The following is a 25,091-nucleotide window of genomic DNA, read 5'->3' as shown; positions in this document are numbered from 1 at the left end:
ATTGTGCCATCGCACACCATTGTGTCTTCTCGCACACCATTGTGTCTTTTCGCTTATCATTGTGTCTTTTTTCGTCATTGTGTCTTTTCGCACACCATTGTGTCTTTTCGTTTATTACTGTGTCTTTTTTCGTCATTGAGTCTTTCAGCTCATCATTATGTTTTTTTTAAACACTAATAACACCGTTGTGTAATAATAATATGTAAAAATCATGATAAAATAACAAGTTATCTAATACATAAACACAATGATTAATACATGTTACACAATAACTTGAAACGTAAAACACAATGGTGAATACGTATAACACAATGACCTAAAATGTAAGACACAATGGTGAATACATATAATACAATGACCTAAAACGTAAGACACAATGATGAATATATAAAACACAATGACTTGAAACATAAAACACAATGGTGAATACGTATAACACAATGACCTAAAACGTAAGACACAATGCTGAATACGTATAACACAATGACTTAAAACGTAAGACACAATGGTGAATATATATAACACAATGACTTGAAACGCAAAACACATTGGAAACAACATATTACACAATGACATGAACGTAATATACAATGAACGCAATACTATTTTTGTCAAATTAAATGAATTTGTCATATGTAATCCGAATAAAAGACAATGAACGTATTACACAATGACTAAAGGTTAATGACGAACAAAACGACACAATGACGTATTCTTTGTTTTTAATTTTTTGTCTTTAATATGAGTACCAATTAAGAAATATAATGATCAAAATATATAATACAATTCATATGAATACTCAACTAAAAGACAAAATGAAAACAAAAAAACACAATTAAAAAAACCCATTAAAATTTTTTTGTTTTTATATAACAATATGATACTCATATTAAAGATAAAAAAACGCTTATTATTATGATGAATTTTTTTATAAAAGAAATAATGTCGTATGAAAAAGTTATGTATATTTTAAAATGATGGGGGAATTGACATGTGCCTTACATATGGAGAGAGAAAGTCAACAAATGTGGGTTACTACCTTCATGCCCTTTCTATCAATTTTTATTTGTTAAATTAATCTCAGCTATTCAAATCTAAGATCAATGAACTGGATTCCTTCTCACCCTTCTCATTTTTGTTGTCATTTGTATTTTAACTTTACCCTTTATTATATATAGTATAGATATAGATACAGGGTAAAGTTATTATAAAAAGTGCATAGTGTTTAAGAAATATAAAAAGAAATCTTGAACATCAGATGAGGGCGTTTCAATGAAATAAAAAGTAGATTTAATTCATGTGTGTTATATTTTAGTTAAGATTTAAAGTTTGTACATGGGTATTTTAGTTCGATGTGTTTTATTTAACATGTAGGTGCAACTAAAATTCTCCTACTTTATAGGCTTGATTTAGTGGATTCAATCTAAAATGTGTATATCTTTAATTTTGCAACCTAAATTAAAGACGACCAACAAATAACTCCTTGAATTCGCAATTGCCCAAAATCAAGAAGTTAAAAAACAAAAAAAACGTAAGTGGGTTTACTTTCTGATTGTAAATTCTTATATGGACTGTTTCAATTAACAAAATTACAACGAACACAAACACTATTATTCATCGAAGCATATATACAAAGAATAAGACACTGTGAATAGCATAATTACAATGAAAAGATGAAACACCATGAATAACATAAATACAATGAACAAAAAAACTATCAATAACATTATAACAATGACCAAAAATACAATATTTTAAAACATCATGAACTAAAACATTATGAATAAACTAATATATTGTGAAATAAAGCACAATAATTTATCGAGCAAAAAAAACTAAGAACAGAAACGAAGATACATAGTCCATATGAATTAAAACACGCCATCAACAATATCTTGAACCCGAATTCTCTATAATATCCCGTCTCTACAAGCTCTTCTTCTACAAAAACCTGCAAAAAATCATATGCCTCTCGTCCTTTTCATCTTTCATCTTTAGAACCTCTACATAATATTTTCCCAGTAGACCAAAACAATAAACACGTATAGGATATACGGAGGATATAAATTATTGTATTTTGACATATAAAATATTCCAATATATATTTAGAGATCTATCTCAAATATAAAAAAAACATGGAAATAATTAACAAATGATTAAAGGAACATATGCTATTCAAAATTTTTGTGTTTTTAAGATGGAATGAGATACATGTGTAATAGCATGTAACAAAACCATCATATACCAAACACATCGAACATATAAATCAACTTCATTCAAGAGATATAAAAGTACAGATTGAAAGTGTGTTAAAAATTGTTTTACCAATTCGATATCAGTTGAACCAATTGATGACATTTACTGTAATAGAAGGTTTAGTACCCTTAACCTATTTTGTAATAGGAACATTCATCACATGCTCAGATATGACCATGGATGTAATTTGCAGCACCTTGTTTGTAACCGGATCTGGAGGTTTAGTAGTTTGTTTTTTCTTCATTCAATCCAAGAATCGATCACCGAAATAGTAGATGGAAGATGGATGTTGATTAGTGATGTTGGATGATAAAGTTGATCGGTGAACGAAGGTGATGTTGGGCGGAGACGCTGAAATGGTGGTTTTTTAGAGAATTGATGTTGGATGGAGGTGAACCGGTTCTGTTAGGATTCTGGATCACATCTAAGCTAATTGACATAATTCACAATCAATGAAACAGTAAACTATTGATCTAATCTTTTGTACCGATTAGTATCACTTTAATTGAAAAAATATTTGAATTACAAATTCAATTAGTATATGAACTTAAACAAATTAAGCAATGGAATTCATTAAAGCTAAATAACAGATTTCACATGGAAGAAAAAATATTCATTAACTGTGATCGAATGATTACAATCTATTGCTCCCCATCAACCTTAGCTCATCATTCACATTACAAAAGTACACGAATCAGGTGAGTATTGTGACGTGAAAGGTGTTAATGAAGAGGAAACTCTCTTCTTTATTATATACAAGTGTTAAATTACTGATGGGCAAAAAGGTGAAAATGAGATATTACAAGAACAGTTACAAACTACTGATGAAAATATTACAAGCAACTGACAAAAATAGAATCATATGCTAAGTACTGATATTTTCTAAACAAATGATGTTTGACCCATCAGTTGTTGGATCTTCTCTTGATGAATCAGCTATTGTGTTTACAGTTCTTCTTTATCAGCAGTTTGTAAGATCAACAGTTTAGAGAAATAGTTTGTAAAAACTTCATAATGAAGAACAACTGATGTTTGGACCATCAATTGTTTGGCATTTGTTCTTCAGTTTTTTGCAAGGTTCAACAATATACCCCTGAACTGATGATGTCAAAACCATTTATTCTATTAGCTCCATTCTCTTATTTTGAAAATCTTCTTTGGGTTGAGTCTTTGATGAACTTTAGAAACTCAATGCCCAGACTATCATCTTCTTCCATCTCCAATGGAAGTTCTAACAAGCTTATCAACAACTCTTCTTCCAGCATAGGTACATCTTGAAGATCATCCCTTTGTGAATTACTAGAATTAAATTCCAAGGTTACAAAGGAACTATTTTCGATTTTACTCCATTTAATAACCTTAGGACCTGACATGATGCTATCAGCAACTGAAGCAATGGCCAATGTTGATAAAGAAGATGAATAAGGTAACATATTAATACCATATTAAAATCCCATCTTGGCATCTCTGTGTATGCCCTTTATGGCTTGTAGTTCTTCTTCTTGTGTTAGTTGTTTTCTTTAGGCCTGCTGGGCTATCTTCCGTGCATTGATTCCTTCTTGTGCAGAGCTTGGAATCAGAGCAATTGTTTGAGTAGTTCTTTGCATTTTAAGGAGTTTGATTGTTGATAGAGCTTTATGTGCATGGAACTTACTTGGATTCTTCTTTCTATCTTGTACAAGATCCCAGTAGGCAACCTTTAGGTTATCAATCCCCCATCTTGCAGTCTCTTTTCTAGTATGAAAATTGGCCTCAGACAATTCCATCTTCATATTCAGGATTTCTTTTGCATGTTCTTTAGTAATCCTCCCCCTTAATACCTCCCAATCAGGTTAATGAGGTTCCTAACTAGGGCCTTGTTCAATAAGCCTTTCTATTCTTCCATATTCACCTTATAGTTCTTTATAGGTGCAACCTCTGAATTTGTGGAGAGTAACTTTGTACTTGGCATATTCTTTCAGCCATATAAGAGCAACTTTTTTGGCTTCCATTAATAGATGTTTTTCATCTATTGGTCTTTTCAGAAACATCTAGGCTTCTTTCATAAGCATGTTGTTCAAGATCTCTTATCTTCAGAAACTCTTATTGATATACTCTAGCAGCTTCTTCATCAGACATTATTTGCGAAGTTTCTGCCAGAGCTATTGCAGCCTCTTGTTCTTGATGAGTGATTAGATCATCAAAATTCTTTGGTTTGAATCTTTTGGCAGGTGGAGATGGTGGTGAATCATCTTCTTCCGCTAAGATCAGTTTTCTCTTTTTGAAACTACTGTCAAACAACGTTTTGTTGTGCATGCTTTGACTTCAAGGTTTCAACTACTTTTGGAATAGTAGTTGCTTCTTGTGATACCTTGGGTGCATCAAAAGTCTTTGAAACTACTGTTGATTCTTGTGGAGCACCAGTAGTTTGTTGAATAACAACAACATCAACAGTTTGAGAAACTGTTGTTCGTTCATCAGCTGTTTGAGGATCTGCTGGTATTTCTTCAGTTTCACTAACACTTTGAGAAACTATTGTTCTTCATTTTGTGTTTCCATCCTTAGCCTGGGTCTTTAGTCTCTTTATGTGTGAAGGGCCTGTTTCATCAGGTTTTACTTTTAGTTGCTTGACCAGAGCCCTTTCCTTAGCTTCCTTTTCTTTCTTTAACATCTCTTTCAACCTAGCAGCCTCTTAAGCAGTTTTGTTTGTTGATTCATCTGTCTTCTTTTAAGCAGCTTTTCTAGAGGCATCAAGAATAATATCCCCCTTTTTGGCATCAGTAGCAACATCAGCTTGCTCTGAAACCATGGTGCAGGAGGAGCAATACCTGTGAGATATGCTAGTTGGTTTCTTTGATACACCATTTGCTTTCTTTATTCATTTGCAAGAGTGTTGAGTGAGTTTCTTAGCATGGTGGTATCAGTGTTCACTTTGGTGTGGAATATTTGGAATTGGGAGGAAATAAATGATTTTAGCTTAGGAATATCTAGGTTAGAGGGGGTTGTACCCTTTTGAGTGCCAGAGATTTGATTGGCTGGTGTCCTTTGAGTGACTAGTTGTTGTATACAAGATTGGAATTAACTCTGGATGGAGGCCAATAATTGGGTGTTATCAAGGTGTTATGGGACTTGAGGTTGAGTCATGTTTGAAATAAATTTTTTGAGCTCCATGACTTCAGAGTTCAGTTGGTGAACTTAATCTGTTAATTCCTGAATGATTTTAGCATCAACCTACTTAATAGTCGCATTTGTTGTCCTGTTATCAGTAGTTTGACCTACATCAGCAGATTTATCTGCAACAAGATTAGAATTTACATCTTGAGATTGTACATATGCCCCTTTCTCTTGGTACATGGGACTTCCAACTGTAGTTGATATTAAAATATCAGCAGTTGTTGATGGGATAGGAGTCTTAGTTTCTAAACTAATGACCAACTGAGAAGCAATTGTTTCATCAGTTGTAGTAGTTGATCCTAATCCCATATCCAAATCAACTGTAGTGATAGGGATATGTACCTCCTCTTGCTCTGGGCTGGTAATGCCCTTTTCAACTTCAGTAGTTTTTGTTGTGGGTAACCTTTCAGGTGATTTGGTGATGAAAGGACTGCTTTTAGAGAAGCGGGAGACTTTGGCAATTACCTGAGCAATATTCTCAGTTTTTATAATGTGGTGATCCAGTGTGGGGGTGAAAGAGAAGTAACCCTGGGATTGGGGCTTGGAGTTGGAGTGCGTAGTAGCCCTTCAACCCTTTGATGTGAGTCCCCTGTGATTACAACTGCTTCTTTTTGTGAGGAATTTTGAGGAGCTAGTTTAGGTGGAGGTGTGACATGTTGTGAGGAAGTAACAACAATCAATTGTATTTTTGGACTTTGTGATGCTATAGGTGATTCAGACACCTCATCCTCCTGAACTACCTTTTTGATTTTCATTGTGGATTTGAGTTTAGGGGCTGTTTGGTTCATTTAGATCTGAATGAGTCAGATCTGAATGAACCTCTGTCCCATTCAGCAGCAACAATAAGTCTGAATGATTCAGACATAATTTTAACCATTCAGATGTTTTTCTATTTGGAACCAAACAATCTGAAGTCTGAATGAATCGGTGAATTTCTTGGAAGTTTTCTTTTTGGTGGTAGGTGTGGGTTTTAAGGTACTAGGTTGAGTACCTTGATCCCATAGAGCAGTGGGCTCATCTGTAACTGCAGTTGCAGAAGCATTTGTAGTTTGTGTAGGTTCCTCCTTATCAACCAAAGTTAATTATTTGGTATCTTTCATTCTTGCAAATATCTCACCGTTGAGCCTTTGACTTTTAACAAGTGATCCTTGGATAAAATCTGAGTTTTGTAATACCTTCATGAGGTATACCGTTACAAATCTTGGAAACATTAAAAATGGTTTTCCTTTTGAGACAGTCATTGCTTTTACATTTGAAACCAAATCAATAGAAAATGATTTTGAAAAGCAGTAGTTCTCACAAGTTAGAATGGAATAGGAAAGATATTCAACACTCAATGGCAATTCATTCCAACCGGTGGTGTTGCATGGCATACACTGAAGTAGAGTATGAAAAATAACTTCATTGGAGAGAGAAATAAGTTTTTTTAAATTTTAGCCTTTTGAATAGAGCCCAAATACCCTCTCTCAATGAGTTCGGACATCTTTGTTTGTGCAGGAATTTCAATTGGAAAATCATCATCATTCATCTCCAAATGATGAGATGAGCGAAGATGAAATGGATAACTCTGTGTGACCTATGTTTGTTTTTATTAACGACGGCGTTATGCCATCCTCTGCATATTTGATATATGCATTCTTTCAATAGTCATTGAGGGTTTGGGGATAGGCAACGGGATCTTCGATGATTGTGTCGTTCATGTTGTCATACTCAGGATATGCAGGGCTTGAGATGATATATGACAATAGATTATGTGGATACTTGAATTGCGGGTTTCTAGGGGTTTGAGCCATGATTACATTGTATGAGAGATGATGAATGTAGAGAGTGAGTGAGTGATTTAGATGACGGATGACAATGTGTAATATAGGTAAAAACATTCTTTGGAGTGAAGAAAGGTAGTCATTTGATTGTTAAGGATTTGGTGTTTTTAGCAAGTGGATAATCAAAAGTTACCGTTGAAACCACTGTTCCATTGAAACAACTATTAGTAAACCCAAATAACTGTTGAAGAGATGAAACAATTTTTGCTTGTCATTAATAAGTTGTTTTGAATAAAACTGATTAGTTGATATAATGATATATATATATATATATATTTCCCTTGTATATTTTATTAGTTTTTGTTTGTTTTTAGTTAATATTTGTATATTACTAACAAAATTGGGTTTTGTAGGTTCCGGAAGTTGATTGTGGTTGAAGAGGGATAAAAACAAGTCAAAACAAGCCTAAACGAGAAGCTTGAACGCGTTAGGAAAGGAAACCCGGAGGAAAAACGGTCGGACCAAGCCGGTCAGACCGCCCCCAATATGAGCACACCGCGCCGCGTGACTTGGGGGCTAGACCTGGCCACGCGGAGCCTATACCTTGTTTTTCCAGAAAGTTACCCATTTTTATCAGTATTGGGCCCTGTTTCACTATATAAACACCCTTAACATTAACCTAAACAATATGCTACAGCCACCAGACGATTTTGGAGATTATTGGAGCTATTATTCGAGATTCTTGGTGGTTTTGAAGGCAAGATAGCATCCGGTGAAGAGCTATTCATTCAAGAGTGAAGATTACGGGTTTTATCACCTTTGATTCTCCATTCTTCATTACTTTTACCATCTTTTCTTATATTATTATTTTGTTTGCTTTTGATTACATGATGCTAGGCTAAACTTATTAAGCTAACTAGGTCATGATGAACCTTTGTTTGGTTGAATTTTGTTAGGGATTCTTTTCGTTATGGATTTTATGTTTTAAGTAAACTATTGAGTTTGATTTAATTGACGCATATGATTACTTTGTTTTATTTGCTTAGATTTATTATTTCACAATACCCTTGTTGATTGTTTTATAGGATAGGGTTTTGTAGGTCATTTACCGTGTGTTCTTCAGAAGGGTCAGGGGTCCTGTTTGGGTTTTTCTTTCAAGGGTCTATCTTACGATACCAGTTCCATAACTTAATTTTTCTAATTAATTGATAGCCATAACTTAGAGGATTTTAGCCTAGGTAGTCATATTACCATCTGAATTAATCCAAAGTCATTTGCTTGTTTATTAGTCTCTTAATTAATTAAGGTTCTATGTAGTAATTAGATTTTATTATTATTTATATAAATAGGGTTAAGTCTAGTTTAATATTAAATAGTTTAATAAACCCCCTTTAAGTAATATTAATAAATAGTCATGTCAGTAAATCTAGCCTAATTAGCTGGTTACGTGATTTAAAGTGACTCGTGGGTTCGATATCTGGACTTACTTAGCTATACTAGAGTCGATCGGTTCACTTGTCGGTCAGTAGTTTAGTCGAGTTTTAAGGAGTCTAGAGTATTACTTAGTGTCTAGTTTAGCGTAATTTTAGTTAATAATTATTTGACTACTTTTAGCACATCGAGTTTTTGGCGCCGTTGCTGGGGACTCTAGGTGTTGCGTTATTAGCTTCGATTAGACTTACTTGCTACATACGTGCTATTTTCTTTATTTATTTTCGTTTGAGTCGTAGGAGTCTAATTTAAGTTTAGTTTATTTTTGTTTTATTTTTAAGTTTTTGAGTCTACATACTTGGTCTTTTGCATGTTTCAGTTATATGCCACATCTTCGTTCACATGGACCAATGCTGGATAATTTTGAACCTTCTCCGTTGAAGTTTGATTCTACACCAACATCATCATCGCAAAGTTCACCACCGTCAAGTCCATATAGTTTACCAGACGTTCAAATGGTTGACAACAAAATGGTTGCCGCGCAAGCTTTCGATGGTTTCACCTGAAACCATTCGTCCATCATTATTCCTGATATCATGGCAAATTCCATGATATGTCATGAATTCTCTTACCCAAGTTAACCAATTTCATGGGCGTGATGACGAAGATGCACCGACACACATTAACCGGCTCATCCATGCTCTTAGAACTTTTAATTTACAAGGTGCTACTGAAGATTCTATATTCTTACATTTGTTTCCATTTTCACTTGCAGGACGTGCAGCTCTTTGGCTCGACACATAGTCGGCTGGCACAATCACTACTTGGGATGCACTTCATTCAGCATTCATCAAGAAGTACTTCCCGCGTGCTAAATCATCTCATCTTTGTGATCAGATCCACTCCTTTCACATGGAGCCAGATGAACCGTATTATCAGGCTTGGGAGCATTTCCAGAATCTATTATTTCGTTGTTCACAAAATGGTCTCACACCATGGGCTCTTGTCGAGAAGTTTTACAATGGGCTGAATTATGAAACCCAGACTCGTTTTAACACTGCTACGGGTGGTAATATGATGGATCTAAAGAATGTTACAGAGTGCAACAAAATGTTTTAAAGTTTTGCCCAATCATTTTATACGCCAAAAGGCTACGTCACAATAATTCCTTTCCCGTCACTAGTTCACCCCCATCTGCTCGAGGCGTGCACCAGGTTAATCTAGACACTAGTGTGGCTTCTGCTTTGGATTTGTTGACTAGAGAGGTGAAGGAGCTCAATGCCAAAGTCGATAAGTGTGAGTTATGCAGGGGTGGACATGGTACTTTGGAGTGCCCGTTGATGAATCAAGAGATAGACTTTGTTAATGGTCAGAACAGGTTTTCCAACACTTAAAACATCAACAATCAGATTTGGAACACCTACAAGAACCTAAATGAGAATAATTCCAATTGGCGTGTGTCCGGTGCACCGCCTGGTTTTCAAAATGTTTATAATCAAGGACAAGGTCAGTATTTTAATAATAATAATAATGATACTAATGTTCAAAATAATGGATAGGACTTGAGTGGTAGAATGGGATGATTAGAAGATATGATGAAGCAGATCCAGGAGGGAGATCAAGCTACATAGAAGAAGTTCACCAAGCACGACCTACTTTTTAAGAATCAACAATCATCATTACTTAACCATTAGGGGTCCGTTGGTGATATTTCTCATCGTTTAGAAGAGAGGCCTCTGGGTCAATTTTTAGGTATTCCTCAAACTAATCCGGCTGCTCAATTAAAATCCATCTCCACTCGTAGTGGTAGGGTTTTTGGTCCGGAGAGAGTTAGTAGTGAGGTTGAGAAAGATGGGAAAGATGAGTTGGTGGATGAAGAGATAGTGATGGAGGTTCTAGGAAAAATAAAAGGTAACACACCAATTATTGAGCCGCAAGTAGAGAGAAGCATCGAGAAGAAGCCGGTTGAAGTCCGACCATCATCGCTTATTGATCATGCTCGGTTCCCATTTCCTGCTCGCCTAAAGAATCAGAAGTATACGAGGGATTACGACCAGTTTCTTGTTATGTTTAGCCGGCTGAAAATTAATCTACCATTCATTGAAGCCCTCTAGCATATGCCTAAATATGCCAAGTTTTTGAAAGATCTTCAAAAAAGAAAGGATAAGTTCGAGGAGCTTTCGACTGTTCACTAAACGAAGAGTGTTTTGCGGTAGTTCTTAATAGGATACCTTTTAAAATTACCGGATCCTGGCATTTTCACCATTCCATGCCTTTTGGAAGAGGCACGACGTCTCCAACATTGGCAGATCTAGGAGCTAGCATAAGCCTCATGCCATATTCTTTATATGAAAAACTTGGCCTAGGAGAGCTCACCCCTACACGTATGACGTTGTCTTTAGCCGATCGTTCTGTTAAGTATCCTCGGGGGGGGGGGGGGGGAGGGTAGTGGAGAAGTTGCTCGTTAAAGTCAATAATTTGGTTTTCCCCACATATTTTGTTGTTTTGGATATGGAGGCCGACGAGAGAGTTCCTAATTATTAGGTCGTTCGTTTTTACGTACTGCTAGGGCAGTTATTGACGTTTTTGAAGGAAAGATAACTCTTGGATCCGACGATGATAGTGTCACTTACATTGCTTAATGCATGAGACATCCGAGCGGTCAAGACGGTCTCATTGATCCATGTCATCCAGTTTACTCGATAGAATCATTTATCGTGGGCATGGATCCACGTCTTGATGATTTCTATTTGATCATAGTGCGCGTGAAGGAGGAGTGAGAGGTTTCGCGTTCTAGAGTGATGGTGAAGTGTAATAGAGAAAGTGGCGGTGGAAAGCGAATGTTTGAGAAAGTTCGTGGAGTTAGAAAGAAGAAAAGCAGGATTGATGAATGGTCGGATCGCGATTTGGTATCTTTGAGGGCACTGGAGTTCTACCGACGCGGAGGAAGCTCCACTCGGGCAACCATGTGATTCACATAACATGAGTTCTTGAGGGAAAACTCAAGTGTAGAGTTTGTATATTTTATTTATATTTCTATTTTCTTTTATTTTTCTTTGAGTCACTAACAATAGTCTTTCTTGGTTTTGTTTTGTTTCGTTGAGTCGGTTCAAGGAATCATTACCATCACGGAGAGAGAAATCTACGAGAAATCAGAGTTCCAAGTAAGTTTGCACGTAAAAATAATATAAAATGGGTTTCGGAAGGCTTGGTAATTTTTTGAAAATTTTTCGAAGGCATTAAGGCTTCCAAAACTCGAAACTTTCTGGTTAAAATGCCTCGTCGCGCCGCTCGACGAGGCTATGGGAGCTAGCCACGTAGCGCGGCCAGCTTGTGGGATACATCAGACACTCCGCGTAGCGTAGCCAGGGCATCACTCCTGGTCGCGCGGCGCGGCCTACTCTCATGACCCCCCACACATTTTATTCTTCTTGTGTTATTTCTTGTGTTATCACTCAGTTGTGGTTTCTTATACTTAGTTTGGTATTTTGAGTCATGTTTTAAGGTTTAGTTGTTCGAGTCTTTTATATGTCATTAAGTTCCTAACGTAGTTTTTTGTAGTTTTTTTTGTGTTTTTAAGTTTTGCTAGGTTTAGTAAAGATTGAGTGAGTTACAGAGACGATCCCCAAGGAAGAGTATATTTAAAAATACAAGTGTGGGGATGGAGTAGCAATGGAGCCGTATACTTTACATTCATTTATTTGCTGCTGATTATTCGTGTGTTATATATTGGTTGTGTTGATGAAATGCTTTAAATGTTTTAATATCTATCACTTTGATAAGATATATTTTTAGATATTGTTTGTTTAATTTTTGCCACTTACGTTCGTGTGTGAGATGAAGAGGTACTTTATGCTAAGCACCTTTGTGATTGGCGGGCATTCATGGAAATAATACTTTGGCCACATATTTCATGCGAATATTACCAGCTAAGCCTTTTCCATTATCTGGCTTATTAACTTTTTATTATTTTATTATTTTTTGGTTTTTAGTTTTCTGTAGTCCGACTTTATTTATTTTTTTAATCGTCCTTTCATTGAGGATAATGCAAAATGTAAGTATGGAGATAGGATATTTGAGTTGTAGTTTAAATTTAACTTATAAAACAAATGAATATTTTTGAAAAATGTCCATTGAATATAGTTTTCTGCGTGTAAGTGGGAAATGACGATAATTATCGGAAATTGGTTTTTCAAACTACTGATAATATGAGATAATATAAAAGAAAACACATTTAGCTTGGGATGTGTCGTTAGGCTTAACCTTGAGAATGAAAGGGCAAATTGATAAATGGGTAACGAAAATCTCTAGTGGGTAAAGTGTTTTGTCCGTGGAAAAATAAGTAATGAAATGTTGGGCCATACTAACGCCTCAATTTTTGATATGAATGTTATAAATATTATAAATATGAAAAATTGAATACGTTATCATATGATGCTTGAGTAGATTTAACGTTAGAGTATGCCAAGTAGCCGGTGATATAAATCTTAAACAATCTAGCTTTAGTGTTTTACACTTCATTGGCGTATGGTTTTATAACCATAAATCTTGTATTGATGGGATGCCTCGGGTTTGGAGACTATGGGTCTGTATGCGGTTTATCATCTGGGTATTCACATTTCTAAGTGGATTTGTGAATATTAAAAATCTAAAAAGAGAAAACCCGCAGTTATCTTCCAAACATAAGTCATTAAACTTGATTATTATGTACTTAAAGTACAAATACACTACTGACTTGATCATCCACGCTGTTAGCCATGTGGGGTCCCTTTGCTCGCGTCTCATTATCATTAAGAAATGGACCATAAGGGACACGCCACATGTAAACCCTACAGATGAATTCGTGCATACTCACCTATGGTAAAGGGCTCAGGGTATTGCTTGATAACGGGGGTATGTCAGGTTGTGGGGAATACTAGCTAATTAATTAATTAATTATACCTTATTCATATCTAATGGCTGCTTTGGTAGACTTTGATACTTAAACTTAGGTGGATAAACATTACCCTTGATCGTCTTAACTATCATGAAAAAAGAGAGCAACACAAGTTTTAAATTTGCTAATTTTGAGGTTTAAGTCAAGTTGGGGTGGCCTGATTTGGTAAAAGCTGAAAATAAACGGGTCTTAATTGTGTAAACCACTGAGTAATATAAATTGTTGGATCTTATTTGTCCCGGTAAAGATCAACGCAGGGTTTAAGTGGACAACAATATCGGTGATCATGGTTTTTGCGTTGTTCTGAAACTTTAAATTAATCTATATGTTTTTAAGATTATATTTTTTGATTATACTTCCATTGCATTAGACTTTTTCAGGGACGAAAAATGAATAAGTGTGGGGATATTTGATATAATGTATGTATATATATATATATATATAGAGAGAGAGAGAGGGAGAGGGGGAGAGAGAGAGTGTGTGTCACACCCCGCCATGGCAGAATCGTGAGCGTGCGACAAATCATGGAAAATCACAGCTATTGATTAAAGCAAACATCACATTCATAGATCACCAAAAAGTTTAATTATTTTACAAGATAAAAGGCTTGAAAGTATTTCAAAACATGACTTAATTTTAGGATTCCCAAATCTATGACTCAAAACAATTTAAGTTATAGACAAAAATCCTCCAAAATAGGTGATCCGACATGCAATGCTTGGCAACCATAATACTTCTTACTTGTTTAGCGACATGAAAAATATACTTGAAAACGTCAACATAATGTTGGTGAGATCACAAGTTTAATGACACAATATAAATCCTTTGTTCCAAAAATTTAAAACGTTGATGTTAAATAAGGAATTTAAAACATGTAAAGTAAAAGTAAGGTAATGCATAATCCTCCGTAAACTTGCAAGGAATACGAATTAATATATAACACATGAGCCTATAATCAAACCTAAATCTGTTATGTATGCCCGTTAACCGTGCCATCACGGTGTGAATTATAGAATATATGTTCCCATTAACACGTCGGTTAGAGCGACTAACCATGAGCGGGGGATCAATCCCGATAGTACTACCCACATATTCCTCGGCTAAACCCATAGTTGATGATTATAGAATGTTGATCCGGAGATCTAAGGGCCTCAAGTTACTCATGATTATATAAAGATTATTTATTACGCATTTAAGGATTAAGTATGTTTCCACCCCAAAAATAGTAAAACAATAAATAGGGGTTGTGAAACTCACCTTAGTGTCGGTGAGTAGTGATGACAAGGTTCTTGATGGTACCCGACCTAAGTGTGTCCTATGACAAGTACGGGCCATTTTTAGGGTCGGCACGAGATATTAGTTCTGTCGGTTTATGCTATGTGTTCATCCAATGACCTAGACCTAGGCATGGTACAACTCATTGGTGATACGTTAAGTTTAATATATTATGCCTCATAGATATATCTTCATATACCTATCTTATGAGTAATAGTAAATAATAAAATATATATTATACTATATCTTTATTTTAAAGGGAAATTGTATATGTATATATTTATGTTAATAAATATATTTCTTGTATAAACATTTTTTGAGGATCTATAAGTATTTACACAACCAAAAATACATATTATTGTATAAATAATTTTAAATAAATTATCATACCTTGTACTTTTATGGACTTTACGAAATTAACAAGTAAGTAGCTACTAGATACTTATATATGTGTGATACTATAGGTAAAAGTTATGTCTACGTTTTTACATAAAAAACATCTAACTAGTTTAAAAGGAAATATAATATTAAATATATTTATCCTTATGTATGGTTAAAATAAGTTCTTGAATATTAAATTACTTTATTAAATAAATTTCTTCATAACTAGTTTTGATAATTTAAAAAATATATAATATCTTCAAGACACAAAAGTAATAAATACATAATATTTTATTCTATATAAGTAACTTATTAGTTTAAGTATAACCACCATCTTATTCAGTGTGTCCATAAGAAATTCGTTGCTAAAACATAACTCATTTTATATGTTTTTATTCCACTAAGTCTATGTTAAGTTTAGTTTTTTTTTTGGCCATCATGAGTTCTATGTCCTATATTTACTAGTGCATCTTACAAGATTTGTGAGTTATAAATGTATTTTAAGTGACAACATTTTAGATTCTGTAGTTTTATGTTGTGTTCATATTTACTAGTTAAACAAGTTTAGACACTTTGTTATATTATTAGTTTGGTTTAATTACTTTTACTTGGATGAACTAAACATAGACTAAACTATATTTATAGTGTAAAGGGAGGGTTAGAATGGTATTCATACCACTAGACAAGCTAGGTGAAGATTTCTAGTGAGGGAATAAAATAATCTTGAGCACTCCAATCCAACTTCTAACGCTCGTAAATCCTCCTACTCCTTGGTTCTTCCTTGAGCTTAAGCACCTTTTCTTGAACTTGACTAGGCCATGGAGCTTATTTAATGGTTATGATGGTGGTGTTGGATAGAAATTGGGTTAAAGTATGGGTTTGGTATTCGGCCGTGAAGAGAGTAATAAAGGGGAAGTATGATTTGTTTGGATAAGTGTTTGGTAGTTGAATGCATGTCCAAGCCCCCTTTTATAACCTTTTGTTTCCATAACTCTCTTTATGTATGTGTGTATGAGTGGAAAAAGAGTTAACAATTTAGAGGTGGTAATTAAAAGTGAACAACGGTTGAAAGTATTTTTTTAAGTTTTGACTTATGAGCCTTCCCTTTTAGTGTAAGGATTCTTTAAATTTATTGGTTGTAACATGACAAGTGCATGCATGACAATTGATCCTCAACCATGCTAGATGACAAACAAAATCCTATGGATGCATGTGTGTGTCGTCTATGTTAAGCTAAAAGGATGGTATGGTTTGACTCTCATTTCCAACTAATTTCATTTGTTCATTAGCCTATTTGGTGTAAGGGTTTTATATATGGCAAGTCTTCCTTGGTTAATAGGAAAATATTGATATTCTCTTTTATCACTAATAAATGAAAATTCTGGATTGGCATGCATGTGATCATGCTTTTGTTTTGTGAGCACACACACATACAACGTATTTTTTTTATATATTACTTTAGTTTATGTATCACTTTTATTATCATTATTAGTTTATAATATTATACGTATTTTCTTTTCTTGCATATTTAGTTGTGTACATTTAGACCTTTATTATTCAATTTCCTATATTCACTTAGATATGTTTATTATATCACGTTTATGTTAAACACTCATTCGGTTAAGTATGAGTTGGTTAAGAGGATTTAGTTTAATAATGTGGGTTATTATACTATTGGTACGTATGGAATAAACATATATATTTATAAAAATATAATGTATCGTCCTTCTAGTAGGAATTTGCGTACTATTTTTGTATTCCAAAATATAGTATCACCAACTTTTGTGTATGACAGGTATTTGTACGCGTGACACGGTAATTCCTATAATTACCTAGTGTACGTAACAAAAATGTTTGGAATTTATGACTTCTAGGTGATGAATGATCATGCATGCATGTTAAAATGTCCTATGTTAAGTAATAATGATTTTATTTTTATTAATGAGTTGTACGGATATTGACCTCAAAATGTCGGTTGTCACATTCTCCCCCTGTTAAGAAGATTTCGTCCCGAAATTTTAGTGGAGCTACTTGGGACCGGTTCCTTTGGGAATAGGTGAGGGTATTTGCGTTTCATTTGGTCTTCACGTTCCCATGTGTACTCAGGACCTCGTTGAGAATTCCAACGCACCTTAACCAATTTGATTCGGCTTCTACGGAGTTTTTGAATCTTCCAATCAGAAAATTCCTTGGGTTCTTCAATAAAGTGAAGCTTGTCATCAATTCTGATCTCTTCAGGTGGGATGATAAGTGTCTCATCGGCTAAACACTTCTTCAGATTGGACACACGGAAAGTGTCATGAATGCTACTAAGTTCTAATGGCAACTTGAGTTTGTAAGAAACGGGACCAATTCTTGCCAAAATTTCGAATGGTCCAATGAACCTAGGATTGAGTTTACCTCGTTTACCAAACCTAGCAACACCTTTCCAAGGTGAAACCTTAAGGATAACTTTATCACCGACATTGAACTTTAACGGCTTACGTCTATTATCGGCATAACTTTTCTGTCTATCTCTTGCCACCTTTATACGATCCCTAATTTGGAATATCTTATCAGTCGTCTCTTGGATGATCTCGGGACCAGTGATATGTTTTTCACCAACTTCTGCCCAAAAGACAGGTGCACGGCACTTCCTGCCGTAAAGCGCTTCAAACGGGTGCAACTTTAATGCTGGTGTGATAACTATTGTTATAAGAAAACTCAATCAACGGCAGGTGAGTATCCTAATTACCACCAAAGTCCATCACACAAGCACGTAGCATGTCTTCCAAGGTTTGGATGGTTCATTCGCTCTGGCCATCGGTTTGCGGGTGATAAGCCGAACTCATATCCAATCGAGAACCCAAGGCATTCTGTAATGACCCCCAGAAATTTGATGTGAAGCGACTATCCCTGTCAGAGATTATAGAGATGGGGACCCTTTGTTTTGAAACAATTTCTTTTAGGTAGATTCTAGTTAACGCTTCCATATGGTCCTTCTCTCTAATGGGAATAAAATGAGCGGACTTAGTCAAACGATCGACAATTACCCAAATGGTGTCGAAACCATTTCTTGTCATAGAAAATTTCGTGATGAAGTCCATGGAAATTTGTTCCCATTTCCACTGTGGTATCTCAGGTTGCTGTAGAAGTCCGGATGGTTTTTGATACTTAGCCTTAACCTTGGAACAAGTCAAGCATTTACCCACGTATGTAGCAATATCTCCCTTTATATTGGGCCACCAATAAAGCTCTTTAAGATCCTTGTACATTTTGTCAGCTCATGGGTGGATCGAGTATCTAGACTTGTGAGCTTCATCCAACACTAACTCACGTAGACCCCCAATATGTGGTACCCAAATCCTATTAGAAAAATAGAGGGTTTCGTCGGCCTTTGGTTTTAATTGTCTAACCATTCCTCGTAGGGCTTCACCTTTCAAGTTTTCAGCTTTAAGGGCCTCTTGTTGTGCATTTCGAATTTGATTGGTGAGGCTCGTATGTATGGTCATTCCCAATGCACGGACTTGAAGTGTCTTAACCCTTTCCTTACGGCTCAAAGCATCAGCTACAACGTTTGCTTTACTTGGATGATAACGGATCTCACAATCGTAGTCATTAAGCAGTTCAACCCATCGACTTGCATCATATTTATATATTTTTGATCGAATATGTGTTGAAGGTTTTTGTGATCAGTGAATACGGTACACTTTGTACTATAAAGATAGTGACTCCAAATTTTAGTGCAAACACCACGGACCCTAACTCCAAGTCATGAGTCGTGTAGTTTTTCTCGTGCACCTTTAATTGTCGAGAAACATAGGCGATCACTTTATCTTTTTGCATCAAGACACATCCTAAGCCTTGATGTGATGCGTCGTAATATACAACCAAATTTTTAGTACCTTCGGGAAGGGATAATATTGGCGCAATGCACAATTTCTGCTTCAAAAGTTGAAAAGCTGACTCCTGCTCTTCGCCCCATTCAAATTTCTTATCCTTTTGCGTCAGAACAGTCATGATTGAGCTATCTTAGAGAAATTTTCAATGAAGCGGCGGTAGTATCCGGCCAATCCTAAAAATTGACGCACTTTGGTTGGAGTCTTTGGTGCTTCCCAATTCTTGATTGCTTCAACCTTAACAGGATCCACGTGTATACCATTCTCATTGATCAAATGCCCAAGGAATTGGACTTCTCGAATCCAAAATTCGCATTTTGAGAACTTGGCATACAATTTCTCGTTTTTAAGCAATTCAAGAATTAGTTTCAAGTGTTGTTCATGTTCCTCTTCAGTTCGTGAGTATATAAGTATGTCATCGATGAACACAATCACAAACTTGTCCAAATAAGGTTTGCAGACCCTATTCATGAGGTCCATGAAAACAGCAGGCGCATTCGTCAAACCAAAGGGCATGACTAAAAACTCATAGTGGCCGTAACGAGTTCTGAATGCGGTTTTCGGAATATCCTCCTCTTGAATCTTCAACTGGTGATAACCCAATCGCAAATCAATCTTCGAGTAGAAGCTAGATCCTTGAAGTTGGTTAACTAAGTCGTCACTCCTCGGGAGTGGATAACGGTTCTTGATGGTGAGTTTATTGAGTTCTCGATAATCGATGCACATTCTAAAAGTTCCATCTTTCTTCTTGACGAATAAGATCGGAGCGCCCCAAGGCGAATAGCTGGGTCTTATAAAGCCGTTATCTAATAACTCTTGCAGCTGATTTGCCAATTCCTGCATCTCTGATGGTGCTAAACGGTATGGCGAACGTGCCACAGGTGCGGCTCCTGGCACTAAGTCGATTCGGAAATCGATTTGTCGTGTTGGCGGTAATCCCGGCAAGTCTTCGGGAAAGACCTCAGGAAAGTCTCGAACGATTGGTATGTTCTCGATTTGACGCTCTTCTGGCTTCTTCTCTACAACATGAGCTAAAAAGGCATAACATCCTTTCCTTAAGTATTTGCGAGCTCTCATACATGTTATGATTCCTAATGCAGAATCTTTCTTTTCTCCCAGAATTACCAGGGTTTCTCCTGTTGAAAGTGGTATACGAACTAGATTCTCATGACAAACGATCTCAGCATGGTTTTTAGATAGCCAATCCATTCCAATTACTATGTCAAAGCTTCCGAGCTCGACAGGTAATAGGTCAATATCAAAGGAGTGATCCTCGAGGGTAAGGACACATCCCTGAATGATTTCCCCAGTTTCAATTAACTTACCATTGGCTAACTCTATAGTATATTTGTCTGTTAATGCACTAGACTCTTTACCAAGCAGATGTTTGAATTTAGTGGAAACGAAACTCAAGTCAGCGCCAGTATCGAAAAGTACAGAAGCATAACGATTATTTATAAGGAACATACCAGCGACTACATTCGGGTCCTGGAGGGCATCCCTGGCCCCCATCACAAATGCTCGACCGCGAGCTGGATTGTGGTTCTGATTCTTAAGCTTAGGGCAATCTTTCTTGAAGTGTCAAGCTTCCCCGCATTCATAGCATGCCTGAGTACTCTTTTCAGCAGGTGGTAGGCTGACTTGACAAGTTGTTACCTTGTGACCATATCTCTTGCACCGGTCACACTGTGTGCGCTCTCCGGTGTGATGATAACCGCATTTGGCACACTTAGGTAGTGTCCCGACATATCCCACGGGTTTAGCAACATTGGTTGCAGGACATGCTTTCGCGGTCTCTTTCTTTTTGAACCCACGATTACCGAATTTGTTTCCTTGCTTGCCTTCCCACTTACGTTTGTTATCGACCTTCTTTTCCTCTACAACTACCGCTTTACCCACACTTGTTACCTTTTTGGGTAGCAACCCCATTCGTATGGACTCATCGGATAAACTGTAGGCTAGAGAGATAGCCTCTTTGATAGTAGAGGGTTTGGACGAGGTAACCATACTTCGGATTTGAGGTGCAAGTCCCCAAACATACTTCTCGATCCTTTTATATTCAGGGTTCACCAAATGTGGCACCAAACGAGCCAACTCATTGAAACGAGTGGTGTAGGCAATGACTTCAGATGCTACCATAATCAGGTTCCACAACTCCTCCTCGATTTTCTGAAGTTCATTTCGAGGGCAATATTCATCCAGCACCAACATCTTCAATTGCTCCCAAATGAGTTGGTTTGCACCTTCCCTACCCAATGATTCAACTTGGGAATTCCACCAAGTGAGAGCTTCATCAGCCAAGGTACATGTGGCATATTTCACTTTTTGGTCATCGGCGCAACCACTGATATCTAGCATGTTCTCCATTTTCTCAACCCATCTCATGATTCCAACAGCTCCTTCTGTACCGTTAAAGCTACGGGGTCCACAGGCAAGGAAGGCTTTGTAGGTGCAACCCCTTTGTCTGTTTTCGGTTTCTGTATAGTCAACGTACATGATTTAACGAGTGATTAGTTTTAGTTGATGACTTTCTTTTCACATGGGCGGAATTTTGTTTTCACTTACCAGTAGTAGTCCTCACTCCAGAGCCATCTCCGGATCCACTTCCTCCGCCTCGTGGTGCTCGAGAATCAATACTGGATCCTCCATTCGTTGCTCGGTTGGCCTCATATTGAGCCAAAGCAATAGCCACTTTTTGCGAGACAAGTGAGGCGATGTCGGAAGCTGTCATTGGAACTGCATCGCCAGAGTTGTTATTGGTGTTTCTTCGTTTGGGAGCCATGTTTTGTTTTATTTCTAATACACACAATATATAAAAGAAATAAGACAATATATACATAACAATATCATCACATGAACGAGAAATGTAAACAACCAAAGAACCATACAATATCATAAACATAAAGAAATACTTGCTACATTGTTCATCAAAGACAATACAAAATAGACAGGGATCATCAGTCCCGTCAAATACAAGTTTTCAAAATACAGTACGATAGATATTGCATGGGCACAAGCCGACCAGCATAGGCTAATGAGTAAAGTGCGAAAACAGGCCGAACAACACGGCGAGTCCAGCTACAGCAGTGCTAACAACAGATAACATCATGGCGGAGGCAACACGACGCTCAAAGTCCTCAACACGATCACGCACCCCAGAGAGCGTCTGATAATCCACATCCATATGTCCTCTCACATCATCCATGGTCCTTCGAGTGCTACTCACATCTATACCCATCAATCTTAGCTCCTCGGTTATCACCCTCCTCATCACCTCTACATCCTCCGTGAGTGCTCCAATGGAGTCCCCTACTCCTCTACGTATAGTAGCCAGATCCTCACCAAGAACCCTAACCGTATCATCCATAGCAATCGTCCTACCCAATACCTCCCCAGTCTCAGTATCGATCCTCCCTAGCAACTCATCCCTCACGCGAGAAGCATTGTTCTTCATGTCTCCTACCGCATCCTCAACCACATCTAGCCTCTCAAATGTCCTAGTCACTTCCTCAGTCACCCTACGTATCACACGCTCTTGTAATTCCCTCATCGCATCCCTAGTCTCTTTAGTCATATCACGAGCTGACTACAACTGATGGTCGTGAAGGGCGATCCTATCCACCAGGGTCGGTATGGAAAGCTCTAATGGCTCCTCGGTAGTGATCAAAGGTGGGGGAGTGACTGATGTCTCACCCACCTCATATGTAGAAGGAATGCGGTCCTCCCCTCTCCATTTCTTCAAGGTCATCGATGTTTCAAGCACACAGAAATCAAGCTTCTTCATTTTTGGTGGTGCGCGTGAAGGTTCCCCGATGTCTTTGTTGCCCTGGTCGGCTAATTTCCTCTTTTCAGGTAGGCTTGGTGTCTTCCTAGCACTCTTACACATGAGAGTTCCGTCCTTCTTCTTCCGGTAGAAAATCGGCTCTTATCCCGGTTGGCGATCCTCCGGTGAGGTCTCGCGAATGATGATGCGACGACATGGTCGTGGTGACTCGGGCACCATGGCGGGAGCTGGTGGTGCAACCTCGTGGTCGGAGGGAACCTCCTCTGGCTCGGACTCGGATCACGATGAGAAGACATCACTGTGACAACAATATCTCATATAACTTACGTGAAATGCAAAGTGATATGCAATGTATGATATGATATACGTGACTATTGAAAACGTTTTTGTTGAGTATTTTTGTTATAGACTAGACTCGTCTGATTCACTATAACCAATGGCTCTGATACCAATCTGTCACACCCCGCCTCGGCGAAATCGCGAGCGTGCGACAAATCATGGATAATCACAGCTATTGATTAAAGCAAACATCACATTCATAGATCACCAAAAAGTTTAATTATTTTACAAGATAAAAGGCTTGAAAGTATTTCAAAACATGACTTAATTTTAGGATTCCCAAATCTATGACTCAAAACAATTTAAGTTATAGACAAAAATCCTCCAAAATAGGTGATCCGACATGCAATGCTTGGCAACCATAATACTTCTTACTTGTTTAGCGACCTGAAAAACATACTTGAAAACGTCAACATAATGTTGGTGAGATCACAAGTTTAATGACACAATATAAATCCTTTGTTTCAAAAAGTTAAAACGTTGATGTTAAATAAGGAATTTAAAACATGTAAAGTAAAAGTAAGGTAATGCATAATCCTCCGTAAACTTGCAAGGAATACGAATTAATATATAACACATGAGCCTATAATCAAACCTAAATCTGTTATGTATGCCCGATAACCGTGCCATCACGGTGTGAATTATAGAATATATGTTCCCATTAACACGTCGGTTAGAGCGACTAACCATGAGCGGGGGATCAATCCCGATAGTACTACCCACATATTCCTCGGCTACACCCATAGTTGATGATTATAGAATGTATTGATCCGGAGATCTAAGGGCCTCGAGTTACTCATGATTATATAAAGATTATTTATTACGCATTAATGGATTAAGTATGTTTCCACCCCAAAAGTAGTAAAACAATAAATAGGGGTTGTGAAACTCACCTTAGTGTCGGTGAGTAGTGATGACAAGGTTCTTGATGGTACCCGACCTAAGTGTGTCCTATGAAAAGTACGGGCCATTGTTAGGGTCGGCACGACATATTAGTTCTGTCGGTTTATGCTATGTGTTCATCCAATGACCTAAACCTAGGCATGGTACAACTCGTTGGTGATACGTTAAGTTTAATATATAATGCCTCAATGATATATCTTAATATACTTATCTTATGAGTAATAGTAAATAATAAAATATATATTATACTATATCTTTATCTTAAAGGAAAATTGTATATGTATATATTTATGTTAATAAATATATTACCTGTATAAACATATTTTGAGGAACTATAAGTATTTATACAACCAAAAATACATATTATTGTAGAAATAATTTTAAATAAATTATCATACCTTGTACTTTTATGGACTTTACGAAATTAACAAGTAAGTAGCTACTAGATACTTATATATGTGTGATACTATAAGTAAAAGTTATGTCTACGTTTTTACATAAAAAACATCTAACTAGTTTAAAAGGATATATAATATTAAATATATTTATCCTTATGTATGGTTAAAATAAGTCCTTGAATATTAAATTACTTTATTAAATAAATTTCTTCATAACTAGTTTTGATAATTTAAAAAAAATATAATATCTTCAAGATACAAAAGTAATAAATACATAATATTTTATTCTATTCAAGTAACTTATTAGTTTAAGTTTAACCACCATCTTATTTAGTGTGTCCATAAGAAATTCGTTGCTAAAACATAACTCATTTTATATGTTTTTAGTCCATTAAGTCTATGTTATGTTTAGTTTTTTTTTGGCCATCATGAGTTCTATGTCCTATATTTACTAGGTGCATCTTACAAGATTTGGGAGTTATAAATGTTAGTGCTCGGTTTTGCGTCTCGAGTCTTTGTATTTATCTTTAACGTATTTGACGTTTTGTTTAATGTAATAAAATATTATTCTTTAAGTTAGTTCGTCATATGTAA

At 36.4% G+C, this 25,091-nt stretch overlaps 1 protein-coding gene across 1 annotated transcript; it reads right to left on the bottom strand.

The window, feature by feature from the left end:
• Positions 1–19,190: 19,190 nt before the first annotated feature.
• On the bottom strand, positions 19,191–21,855 carry LOC143560529 (uncharacterized). Its single transcript, XM_077048811.1, has 4 exons — positions 21,639–21,855; positions 20,730–21,550; positions 19,905–20,366; positions 19,191–19,661 (listed from the first exon to the last, which is right to left on the bottom strand). Exons 1-4 carry the CDS (start codon positions 21,853–21,855, stop codon positions 19,191–19,193), a joined length of 1,971 nt encoding a protein of 656 aa, XP_076904926.1.
• Between the last annotated feature and the right edge of the window lie 3,236 nt (positions 21,856–25,091).

The sequence above is a fragment of the Bidens hawaiensis genome, unplaced genomic scaffold, assembly GCF_021521415.1.
Source record: "Bidens hawaiensis isolate Kalapana, Puna unplaced genomic scaffold, B.hawaiensis_p1.1 tig00020354_1, whole genome shotgun sequence".
Taxonomy (NCBI): Eukaryota; Viridiplantae; Streptophyta; class Magnoliopsida; order Asterales; family Asteraceae; genus Bidens; species Bidens hawaiensis.
The sequence above is the reverse complement of the archived record's forward strand: the minus strand, read 5'-3'. Positions and strand labels throughout refer to the sequence as shown.